Genomic DNA, 13,325 nt, shown 5'->3' with positions numbered 1-13,325 from the left:
AATGGTGCCATACACTTATTCTGGTGCCACACATTGAATCTAGTGTCACACACTGAATCTGGTGCCACTCATTGAATCTGGTGCCACACACTGAATCTCCATCATCACCTAAAATAACGTTTGCTATTTTGTCAATATTCTTCGCGATAAACTGATGAAAAAATAATATCTTAAAGAATATACATCTTTTCTGTCCAACACTTGAACAAATATATTGTTTTCAACAGATACTTTTTTTTTGATGTCACACTTAATAAATACGTAGAAGATGGTATTGCCCACATCGTGTGTTTTTATAGGCAACCATGTAAAATTTGGTAAAATATTTAATACTGTCAATATTTCCGCCCGGCACTACTTATCTAGATCTTCTAGCCAATCCACTTTCGTAAACTCTTAAAGCTGAATTTATAAAATGGCATCAAAAGAAATTAAATAAGATTGTACTTTCAAAAATCGATTTCACTTCATACTTCGATATAATGATGAAGTTTTAATGGCGTCTTTCAGCTGTTGTCTATTTTCATCGACTTTGACTTAACATTTCCTATGTTTCCTTGTTAGGTGCGATACATAATATATTTGTAAACATGTTGGACTGACGCTATAGAAGTAAGGATATACCGTATCTTGGTTGCAGCTGGTGTATGTTATCTCTTTATAACAATGTCTTGTATCTCTATAAGCAAAGGATATCAAAACTGTAGTTAGGGTATATCGTATCTTACCAAGATGTTTCCACTTCTCCATATAAGCCAGTATATCTTTGTATTGATATTGCCCATCTCTGAATAAGGTAGTGTAAATTATCTGTTTGTGTAACGATGTTTTGCATCTCTGTATAATATAAGTGTTTTAGATACTAACCCGGGGCTAGTATATATCAATAATCCACAAGCCTAAAATAAACTTCTGAAATGTTTACAAACTCTAGCAGGTTTACCCTATGGGTTGTGGGATAAAGATGTTTCACGAACACTTGATAAATTAAAGTATACCATATCTTGATCAAGATGTGACCATCAATATTAAACTACTGACTTTATATATTTACCTACCCCGATATTTGTGTTATTAGTGTTAAATATAACCATTTAAAAAGAAGAGAGAGAAACATGAAATAAACACAAAAGGCAGTGTATTGAAATAAATTATTTATTACAAATGATTTAAAGAATGAGAAAATATGTGAATCCTTCACCAGAACGACTTGAATACCTTGTTAAAATGAAATAAACACATATTACAAGATGAAATATCAAAATCTGTATAAACGGCTTTAAAAGGAATTTATATTACATTGATCCTAAACACAAAACAGTGTTGACCTTGAAAACCATAGACAGCACACTGACGTGCTACACAATGTCTAAACATGACGGACATTCCAGCTAGGCCAGACGTAGCAAACTCCGAGCATTGTCGATATTGGTCACTCCGAATAGCATTAAATGATCTCTATACAATGTATGTTCTGTGGATTCAAAACTAGTAAACCTGAATCCAGGAGTATATTATTGCGTACAAATCCAGGAGTATTATTGCGTACAAATCCAGTATTATTATTGTGGACAAGTCCATTTCATCTCTGGAGGTTCCGCAAATTATCAATTCCAACAGCAACATACGATTACCCAAAATTTGTATTACCCAAAATTCGGTTGAACATATTCTACACAGACAGCTACCTGAATCAAGGCCCATCGTGTTTATATTTTCAGTTGCCTTTAGGAGCGTTAGCGAGGTCAACTGTATCTTCCTTATTAACTATTAGTCTATATACATATATAAACAATGTATTTTTAATGAAGACTTTCCACATTAATACATTTTATCCATAACACTTTGAATTCAGATTGAGTCGTCAAAATCATTCTCAACATATATCAGGACAACAGCTAAGATTTGTTTATACATTTCAACTAGTAATCATCTTTAAAAATGTTTATTCAGGTTGAAAGAAATTTTTTAGGTAGTGTGAAACTGAATTAATAAGAAATGTCCAAAATATGGTTTACCTATTGGTTCCATAACAGCTGTGATCTTGTGAAAACGTTTCTGTTATGAAGAAAACACAAGCAGAATCAGGATTTGTCAAGTGGTTCAATATAGTTATGGTACTGCCGGAAACAGTCCCTTAAAGGACTTTTACACAGTGGCACGTCACAAGCAAGACATTTAAAGTACGTGTTCACGTACCATCCCGACTTGGTGCGAACTTTCTTTAACTGACACAAGACACAGGGTTTATACCGCGTCCCGGTGTTTCTTACAAGCCGATGTCCACTCATGCTCCCGGAAGAGGTTATAGAGCCATCTAAACATTGTCCTTGACCAGTACCAGGCTCAGAAAGGTTCATATACTGCCTCTTTTCTCCAGTATTACTGTCATCAGCAAAGAACATAGGAGTTTGAACTGAGTAAGGAAATTGTGCGCCAACACCATAAGAATGCTTTACTTCTGAAAGGAGTCTTGGTACACCCACAGGATGAGGAGGCAGAACTCCCCAGTGGTCAGAAGCTTGACCTCGAGTTTGACCTTGAAACATGCCCTGCCTGCTAACTACACTACCCACTACCGTCTGCCTATCTCCCTGAAGGTCAATGTTATAGGGATGAGCAGCGTCTGAAAGCAGACAAAGAACAAGAATTAGAAGCCTGCTCAAATTTTATCGGCCAGACACAAAACTTTTAAACTTGTATGAATTTTCAGTTTCTCAAGTCAAATATATACACTCGCTTCATAGAGTTACGAGTGTTATTGGAATTAGGCGTCTATTGTGATTTTGTTAAAAGCGTGTCTACTTTAAACAGCAGACAATTTATATCCTGTGAATAACTGTATCACTTAACTCGGGCAAAGACTCCACAGCACATTGCACGATTTTTCTTTCATTTTTAAACATTTGATGTTACAACTCTCAAAACTCTGTATCACTGACGCAGGAACTGTGCATCACTGGTGTTAGAATTCAGTAAAGTATTACTAGTGTCAGAACGAAGTATCATTGATGTTGGAAATATGTATCACTGATGTCAAAACGATATGTTACTGGTAGCAGGTGTTTACTTGGTATTAAAGCCCACTTCGTGTTATGCATGTTCGAGATGTTCTCAATATATGATAGATGTCTTCCCGACATTTTGTAACGTCTTTGCCGAATATGAAGTCCTGGCGTTGTTACGCCAATAAACCCATCCCTTACGACGTCTGTGCTCGTCAATGAGCCTATACCTTGGTATAAGCAAATCCCTCATTATATCAGTTTTATATTAATTCCATCACATGTTTTGCTTATGCTTAATATTTGGACCATTCTTTTTTAAGTATTTGCTTAAGATTAAGTTCATCCATGAAAATATGTATGCCTCATATTAAGCCCATCCCATGTTTTGCATAAGTATTTGTATCATCCATTTAGACACATTTGTTTAACATAAAACCAGTTAATTGAAAGGTGTATATTAAAATCTGTATATTACATTGATCTTAAACACAAAACAGTGTTACTATGTGTATACTCCGTATTTAGACCATCTCTTGCCATGTACCACCCCACGTAAGCAAAGTTGACCTTCTGTATGAAATACGGCTCAGGAGTTAGCCCAGCAGGAGATTGAATCTTGTTAGAAATAGATTTCCGCTGGACACAATAGGTCATCAACCCATACGACTGTTGTAGCTCTCAATAATTCATATTTGAATATCATTAATGGAGAAATCACAACACGTTTGGTAAGTTTAATACCTTTAATGAAACTCTGTAACTATTTACAACATATATACATTTTAACATATTTTTTTTAATAAATCACACAATTTTTACTTTCAATATCTATCTACATGTTCTACTTGAACTTTTATATACAATGTTATACGAACACATTAAAACTCAAGTCAAACTGAGAAGCGCTTTAACAAAGCAAAAAATCCTCTTCCGATTATATCTTTTGATGTCCGATATCCAAAATAGGAAATCAAATTAATTATAAAATCAGAAAGCAATTGCATTACAAAGGCGGTTTAAGATAGATACTGCGAAAGGCATTTAACATGAACATGGGATATTTACATATGTGGAAGCCCAGACATGAACAGAATGCAGTTAAATATATAAAAAGCTACGGTGGACATCAGCCTATCCTATAGACACCAGGCAACACACTCCGCCTTTCCAAACCAGAATCAAAATATGAAATCCACTGCCAACAGCAGACTTTTTACAGTTTTTTTTTATATATACAAAGGGTAATACAACATTTCAATCTTTTGTGAAATATCAATAGACACAAAAGTGTCAACACCGAGCGACACCATATATCACTTCCCGCACTTGCTTAACGTTGTCATTTTAAATGGTGAACAATTAAGAGTTATCTTTCTTTGATCTTGAATACAATAGGTATTTTCTACAACCTAACAGTAGCCGACGGATTTCCTCCCGCATATAAAAACTATCCAGGTTTTATCCAATCATCAAACAATCGAACCAGATTCACAATATTTTCAGGTTTTAGGAAATCGTACCTGTCAGAAAGATTTTCATTGTAATGAATGAAATACAATAACCTCGAATATGGACGTGAATAACTGATGTCATGTTAGATGTAGGCTTATGTTTTGACAAAATAAAAATTCAGAACACTTTATTTAAAATTCCCATATTTAAGACATTTCATGGTTTTAACCAACTAGGAAGTTTTAACTCACCCAGGTTTGTTAACTTACAGTCAACATTACTCTTATTTACATTTAGATAAACGTGTTCCCTTTTCTGGCACAAGATTTCCCCAATCTATAGGTATTTCAAATATCAATTGCTATCGTCCGTTTCTGGACCATTTAGACAATGATAGCGTTTTTAACATTAACCTTTCCTAGTGGGGTTTTTAACAGTCACTTTTCCTTTTGTTATTAGGAATTCGCTAACCTAGCCATAGGTTCTTGTCTAAACTAACGGTTGCGGGTTTCATTGCTGCAACAGTTTGTTCTTAGACTGAAGTAAAGCTCTGTGGTAGATGTGAAAGCAGTCGCGTTCTCTAGTGGTACACAGCGCGAGCTGACAGGTGTCACACCGGTATGACGTATACACCTTCCACCCCGACTTTGTTTTCGTTCTATTGTGACGGCAGTAAATACACAGACGAATTTTGTTAGATTCTATTTTGACCGGCCTGTGATTCGATACCGGTATGCTATCTATGTCCATGGCAGGCCTACCAAGCCAGTCACCAGTCCAGTCTGAAAATAAACAAGCACATTTTATTTTTGTTGCTTGGATTTGTAAGATTGTCTATACCTTTTAATAATTAAAATAGTTTTACACTTGAGTGCAACATCTTTCATTTTACTGTAGGTAAGAAGAGAATATAATACAAAGTAATTCGGCATGCTACCATTTGCTGTCCGTGTGCGTTTTATTGATGTGTGGTCGTGGCTCCACTCTACAGAAAAACCAATAGAATTATTTACAACTAAACTATACTTGTGATGAGACAATCATCAATTATAATAGAAAACAAATCAAGTCAAGCTGATCCAAGCACCTGATTGAATAAAAACCATATACAACATTTCGTACCAGACAAACGTGACACATGTCCTTGTCAAGGTAGCTTGTTCTCCATGTTATTGTCCCAAACAGTCTACAGTGTTGCTAAGGAGACGTTTTCAATTACCATGAGCAGGAATCAATACAAATGAAGGAGAAAAGGGAAATAAAAAAAGCTAAAAATTAAACTTTTAATGGTAAAATCATAAAAATCTTGAGTAAAGACAGTATCGCAGTAGTACTATCGTGATCTGATCAATTTGAAATCAAGGTAGGAACTCATTGGGTGTCAAGAATTATGTCTGGAGTATATTTACACAATGCTTATTTCATATGTAGCCATACTCTGGTATCACCTGTGGTAAAATCTAAGATGGTGAAAAGTAGGAACTTTCTAAATTAATTGGTAAACAAGAGATAGATCCTACGAACATATACAAGTGTACGTTCACCAACAGCTACGAACATATACAAGTGTACTTTCACCAACAGCTACGAACATATACAAGTGTACTTTCACCAACAATCTCCCGCTGAATACGACAGTAAACACCTGGGCATCAGTGTCTTCACCATAAACTTCTGCTCGAACAGACGGGTTGGTAAGGATACAAAAGCTAGGCCGGTAGCCTTGTAAATGGATACAGTATCATCACCCATACGGGTACCAGGTCAAGCATCACACATATCTGGTTACTTAACTCCAAGGTTTGAAATAAACATTCAGAGTCTTTATAATGCATTTTTCAAAAGAATTTCTCAACCAGTAGGTGCATATTCCATTGGCATGCCGACAATTCAAAAACTATTCTATAACTATACATATAAAGAATCTGTATACCAAGTTTCCCGCAATATATCTTGATTGTCATAGGGATCAAAGGTCACCTAAATGGCAGTATTTTTTTTTAGTTCAATCACAGGAGACAAAGGTCACCTACACGGTGGTATTGTTAGTTCGATGTCCCACTGAAAATGGAGCAGAGGCAAGGACCCTGGAACTAGAGTCAGCCCAGGAGTTACGACCTGGTATTAGAACCAGCCTAGGAGTTGTTGATTTTCCATGGAGGAAGTGGTATGTGGGAACTTTCCTGCTTCCTGTCATTGAACATCATGTTATGATATTCCAGGAAACAGTTCCTCTCCCGAACACAAAGGGGCACATTGCATCGTTCACATTTGAAATGCGTGTACACGCGCCATCCCGACCTTGTTTTGACCTTGTTCATCTGACAGAGGACACAACATTTGTACTTGTAGCCCTCGTTGCGGATGGGTCGGTGTTGCATGGCCAGACTGCTGTAACATTGCATAAGGTTTAGATAGTCAGGGTCCCTGTTAGGCATGTACCCAGAGTCTGAAATGGGAAAAAGATGGCCGGTCAGTTAAGACATCCTACATCCGTCACCCATATATACATATAAATAACCCTTACACATACGAACATGCTTTAAGTGCGTTACAGTTGTGTCATGACCAGCTAGCTACGTGTTCAGTATCTTTGTCCAAAACAGTCTATTGGTTTTTACCTAATCAGCGCTAAGCAATTTGGAAAAATTTCCAACACTAACTGAAGTTCTGAAAAATAGTCATCGTAATAGACACTTTTCCCGCATGGAAAAGTTGGAAAATCATGATCAAATGATAGTGGACACATATATAAGCAAACACGATACATTATTCATCAGCTATCACGCCTTTGTATCCTCACATGGCCTCCAGGTATCTGTATACTGCGTCAAAGTATGTTCTTCATGTAAAAATCAAGGTATATGTGCGATGTGGATGTGGGTTTTTGACACTGGATACATTTAAACGCTGGCTACACCCAGGGTTCTCTCTGCTCAATGCTTTTATAACCATTTTATTTTATTTTTAAATTTTCTATACAATTGTGTTTGGCAGTCATTTACGAACCTTTGACAAAGGCTTGGTTTTTCGGTTATCCGAATTTCCCCCATGTAGTAATAAAGCTCCAAAACAGCATTTCACAAGTCCATGGTCAAATTCATACATAGCTTCTTGACGCATTAATAGCCTGTGATTTACCTGTAGCCTCTAGTCATACTTTGCCACTACACCTCGACGACTCAAGAGCGCGAACAATTTTTATGTTACTAACCTTTCCTACAACTTTCTTTAAATCAAATTCTAATAAACATACGGCACACGTAAAAAGATTAGAAGAGACGCAATGTAAGTATGGGCTCTGACCAATACAAATTATCTAATGTACAATACATACAGGTATACCTCATACCAAAATACCTAGGGTACCACTGGTACAGCCATATCACTGAAAAGTATGGTTGTCAGTCACTCTCGGGGGGGAAAAAAGTGTACATCAAGGTTCTGATTCTGTTTAGACTTCCAAGTAAACCCAGAGTTCAACAAGGCTTTGTAACAATAACCAATAACAGTTAACCCCATCTTACGTCATGTTGCTTGATATAATAATAATTATGTTAACCTAAAACACGTTTTTGCTCTACATGGTGAACAATTTGTAGTTTTGTATGTTTTTGTTATGAGTTTATTTTTTAAGGTTATGCTCTGCTGCCAGTTCCCAAGCAATTCACATGGAACATTTCCATGTAGCTGAAGCCATCTTCATTGAGCTAGATCTACATTATAAGTTGGGATTAACACGTTACAAAACCCAGGACACACATTTAAACTTTCTACTAATAGTCATGTTCATTTTCACAGAAGATTCTGTAAATGTCCAATTTGGCGCTGTTGTATCATAATTTGTCTTCAACAAATAACACACAACAATAACATGACACACAACATCAAGAGATATGTGCTGTGACCAACATCAATCTTTACATGTCCAATCAGCCCTTGTGCTTCATAGCAAATAGACAACTCTTCTCGAACTTGACGACTACTTCCGTTTCAGTGTAAAACTTATTGATCACCCAGAACCCCATAGGTACAGGTGTTTCTGCTCCTATCAGGGTCAGTCCCGAATAACTGGTCATGATATGTGTCGAAACAATTGCGCATCCTTTTACTGCGGGGTGTGAGAATACACAGTGCTGCATGGCATTTGGCACATCTGTATTTACTGAAGATGGCCCATCCCGCTTGGGTCGTGCGGTTATTGAGCTGACACAGAACACAGCGCACTTTCTTATTGTCCTCCACACGAACCGGCACATGTTCCTCTCGGACTCCAATCATGTGTGGGGTCTGGAATTCACCCGAAAAATCGGGCTGCTTTAGAACATCCCCCGATAACCCTGGTAGGATTGGAAAGGCCCTAGCAAACCCAGGTAGCATCTGGAGTTCCCCGGGTAGGGACATACGTTCAGGCACACCCAGACGAGTAAAGGGGCCTGCAAAAATCCAGAAAATAGAGTCAGTACAGTATTGTACAACTGTGTAACATGGCTAGCTTTTGTTTCGTGTTTGGACTACCCATTTCAATCTTAAAGTATCAGACTAATATATGCCTTCATTTCTTAAGATTAAAAAAACAGATTGATTTATTGCAAAACGGCCTAAAAGACATCATTAAACAGAAAAAATGTGCACCTTCCAACCTCCTTCATCACCATAGCGATCATGCTTGTAGAGTATATGCATTTGTTTAGTTTATATAGCAGTTAATAATTTCATGTAAATTTGATACATCCTTGTAAACAACACCTTATTGGCTTTCTTTAAGATTTATTGGAATTGAGTGGATTTAAATATGAAAACCTAATGCCTCAGACACTCAACCACAAGAACCTTATGTGCAGTAAAAATAAGGTTATCGAAATATAAACACCTTCGAGAGATGTTTCTCAATGAAACATGGGAATCAATAAGAGTTATGCCCCTTGTAATGAGAAAGCAGAGCAGACTATTTGTTAATGAACAAGAGTTATTCCCCTTTAAGCAAGAAAACAAGTACATAACTTAAAGACACAGAATTCTCATATTCTGAAATGCTACAAAAAAAAATACTAACAAACATTTTGTAGCAATGAATATTTTATTGAAATTATGAAATTATGACAAAAACAAGATACTACTCATGTTAATTTTAGTTATTTACATGGTGTTAGCTAGGTGACATTGCCCTGGTAATCTTATTAACATTTGGATGTGACAGTAACGTTCATGTATACAAATACACATCCAACATCTACGACTGTTTCAGGATATACTTGCGTTACACAGTGATGGTAGTCATGCCATTTTTCACCAGTGATTGCAATTGTGTTGGAACAAGTCGAAGTTACATTTTATTTCTATACAAACAACACCCTCTGTATCCCACAAAACAAAATGACCACTCTGTTTATAGGTGGCGACACTATTTACACTTCAATTACAATTATACAGTCACAAATCCCTCGCACATCAAGTAACCATGGAATATGTGATAACGATCAGAATTACAGTCAGTTTCTGAATCTCGGGGGCATTCCCCTAGACCATGCATTCTCTCTCTCTCCTGAATAAACACTTCTGAAGATCATCAATGGACAGAAAAACATAAGAAAAGTTATACAGGCATGTCCAAACTACAAAAACACTTAATGAACAACATATATAGACACCAACACACTCCGAAAGTATGAAATGACTATTTCGGGTTAGGTCTATTAGCATCATACACCACAGAGGCCGACACATCTAGCCCGGATTCTTGTTGCCAAGCCAATTGTTGCCATGGTTGCTGGGGCACATTGGGAGCAGGGGTCATAGGGGGCATCCCCATCAACTGTCGGTGATAAATATCAAAACAGTTCTTTCTCTTCCTACCTCCATATACGGTGGTACACAAGGGAATCTGACATTTCAAACATTTGAACTTGGTGAACGAGTCCCAGCCGGACTTTGTGGTACTTTTATTAGCCTGACACAGCACACAGCGTATGTTTTTGTTGCCCTCTGTTCGTATGATAGTATGATCCCCAAAATCGGTAGCCTCTGAATACATAGATTGATGAAGGGCCTGAAAGGAGTACTGACCTAACGCCATCTCTCTACCTGCAAAGAACCAAAAAAATACCTGTTAAATTATGTACTAAAACCACTATGACACCAAAACGGTAAGGAAACTACATATACACGGACACAGACATAGGAGGTAGTCATCCACAAGGACACAAACATATCTGTCATTATCAATAGGACAGACATGCTGTTATCCCTGAACCTGGTCATGACCAGTACATCCCCACCCCCTTTAATAGGCAATGGCACCTGTGGCTTTTAAACAGGGAAAATTGCATACCAAACAATGATTTTTATTTTATCTCATTTTTCATGTAAAATGCTGGACTGTCATCTGAATACAAGCTAAAAAATAACACTTCATATTTGAAAACTTTGAAAAGATTTTGGGGGAAAATTGCACAATTTTCCATTAGAAATGGGGCTGAAATTTTACCCATAAATGGCCTCAAAATATGCCCTGAAGTGAAAAAAAAATAATTCATCCATGTTTATCATTCAGGATCAATTCCAGACATCTGCTGCAATCGGTACCAGTATGGAATATATTTCATAACATAGGAGGATATTGATTTTATATAAATAGCCTTATTTGCTTGTATCAACTGACAAACGAAATATAAAAATTGAGCACCCTGAAATTGATTTCTCTACAAGCACCTATATATAAAGTTAAGTTGTTATATAGACCACAGAACCATAAGCCTAGCTAGCAAGAAATGACAATAAAGCCTGCTGAAAACAATCGCCTTATATTTGTGTGGTGTAATAAATACTCAATTTTCACCTGTACAGTCTCTACTATGCCATGAATCATTATCACCCAGACTTGGCGGCCTTCCACGAATAAAGGCAATTTTCTCCTCCAATCAATAACCTGACTATGTAAGGGCACTAGAACCATTCCACCAGCCACGTACACATTAAATAACCTGACTATGTTAGGGCATTAAAGTCATTCCAGCAGTCAAGGTACTCCAAGCCTGGCGTACACAATCAATAACCCGACTATGTTAGGGCACTAGTGGCATTCCACCAGTCAAGCCTTGTGTACACAAACAATAACCTATGATAGGGTGCTAGGCGCATTCCACCAGTACGGGTACTCCCAAGCCTGGTATACACAAACAATAACCTATGATAAGGTGCTAGGCGCATTCCACCAGTAAGGGTACTCCCAAGCCTGGTGTACACCAACAATAACCTATGATAGGGTGCTAGGCGTATTCCACCAGTACGGGTACTTCCAAGCCTGGTATACACAAACAATAACCTATGATAAGGTGCTAGGCGCATTTCACCAGTAAGGGTACTCCCAAGCCGGATGTACACCAACAATAACCAATGATAGGGAGCTAGGCGTATTCCACCCGCACGGGTCCTCCCAAGCCTGGTTTAAACAAACAATAACCTATGATAAGGTGCTAGGCTCATTCCACCAGCAAGGGTACTCCAAGCCTGGTGTACACAAACAATAACCTATGATAAGCTGCTAGGCGCATTCCACCAGTATGGGTACTCCCAAGCCTGGTTTACACAAACAATAACCTATGATAAGGTGCTAGGCGCATTCCACCAGCAAGGGTACTCCAAGCCTGGTGTACACAATAGATAACCTACCACCAGAACCTACATTGAATACCATACATACAAATTGTTTTAACTATCCTCATGATAACAATCTGGACGGTGTTCCTGCTGTACAAATTACTATCCACATTTTTTTTTATCTTTCCAACTAAAAGCAACAAGGACATTTTTGTATTGGTAATGTTGTGTAGTTCATGGTGCTTCAACACCTTCATTTGTGCATGTTTTCATTCTCATTCTCATTCAGTGAATATAATTTATTCAGGATTGTCTCTATTACACAAAAGCAACTGTTTAAAATCTTGTTACCATGGTTTTTCTGGTGCAACGGGCATGCCCATCAATTGTCTATGGTAAATATCGAAGCAGTTCCTCTTATCTCTCTTGCCTCCATAAACAAGAGTACACAGGGGAATTTGGCATTTTGAACATTTAAACTTAGTAAACAGGTCCCAGCCAGACTTTGTCGTATGTTTATTAGCTAGACACAATGCACAGCGAATCTTTTTGTTGTTCTCCAGTCGTACTAGAGTGTGATCCCCAAAATCAGGAGCTTCTGAATTGATTGTTTGATGAAGGAGCTTAACTGAGCACTGACTTAATGGCATCAGACTACCTGCAAAGAGCAAAAAAATACCTGTAATACTCAACCAAAGCAGACAGGTTACAGGTAAAAAAAACAACACTTAAAATACAGGTAAGTGTTTCTGTTGTGACAACATTGCATATACCTGTATTTACTCTAACAAACAGTTTTGTGTTCCTTAAATATTTCATGTACCTGTGTTTACTCAAAAAAGCAGACAGATTACAGGGAAAAATATTTTAAAACTCTGAGGAAAGTGTCTCTGTTGTGACAATATTGTACATAATTGTATTTACTTAACCAAAACAGACAGGCTACAGCATTTTTCCCTCCGATATTTTACGAATCTGTACAGGCAAGAAACTAATAAGTAACCACTCCAAGGGACCGTTTTATATATTTGTATGTACACCACCTCAATCATCAGCTTACAACTTAGTGTGATGATAACTTTGTTGTATAATTGGATATACTCAACAATGCAGACAGGTCAAAGTTTACACAGATAGTTTCTGCACTTAATCAGCTGACCTTGACACCAGCTTGGTGTGTCATACATGTGTAAAGTTTCTGCACTAAAACAGCTGACCTTGACACCAGCTTGGTGTGTCATACACGTGTAAGTGTTTTTGACAGGA

At 37.4% G+C, this 13,325-nt stretch overlaps 1 protein-coding gene across 13 annotated transcripts in view; it reads right to left on the bottom strand.

Moving 5' to 3' along the window:
• The window catches only part of LOC110459972 (zinc finger and BTB domain-containing protein 32-like), an 84,654-nt gene that overhangs the window by 28,076 nt on the left and 43,253 nt on the right, over positions 1-13,325 (bottom strand). The window contains exons 5-6 of one of the 13 annotated variants that reach the window (XM_021512586.1): positions 12,411-12,717; positions 10,526-10,544 (exon numbers count right to left, since the gene is read on the bottom strand). The exons of 7 other annotated variants lie outside the window; for them this stretch is intronic. In XM_021512586.1, coding sequence (XP_021368261.1) covers positions 10,541-10,544; positions 12,411-12,717 — 311 coding nt within the window. In that variant the 3' untranslated portion in view covers positions 10,526-10,540. 5 more of the 13 variants (XM_021512561.1, XM_021512587.1, XM_021512585.1 and 2 more) reach the window with 5 other exon arrangements.

Source organism: Mizuhopecten yessoensis, unplaced genomic scaffold (assembly GCF_002113885.1).
Source record: "Mizuhopecten yessoensis strain PY_sf001 unplaced genomic scaffold, ASM211388v2 scaffold10275, whole genome shotgun sequence".
NCBI classification, from domain to species: Eukaryota; Metazoa; Mollusca; class Bivalvia; order Pectinida; family Pectinidae; genus Mizuhopecten; species Mizuhopecten yessoensis.
This window is presented reverse-complemented; position numbering and strand designations above follow the sequence as displayed.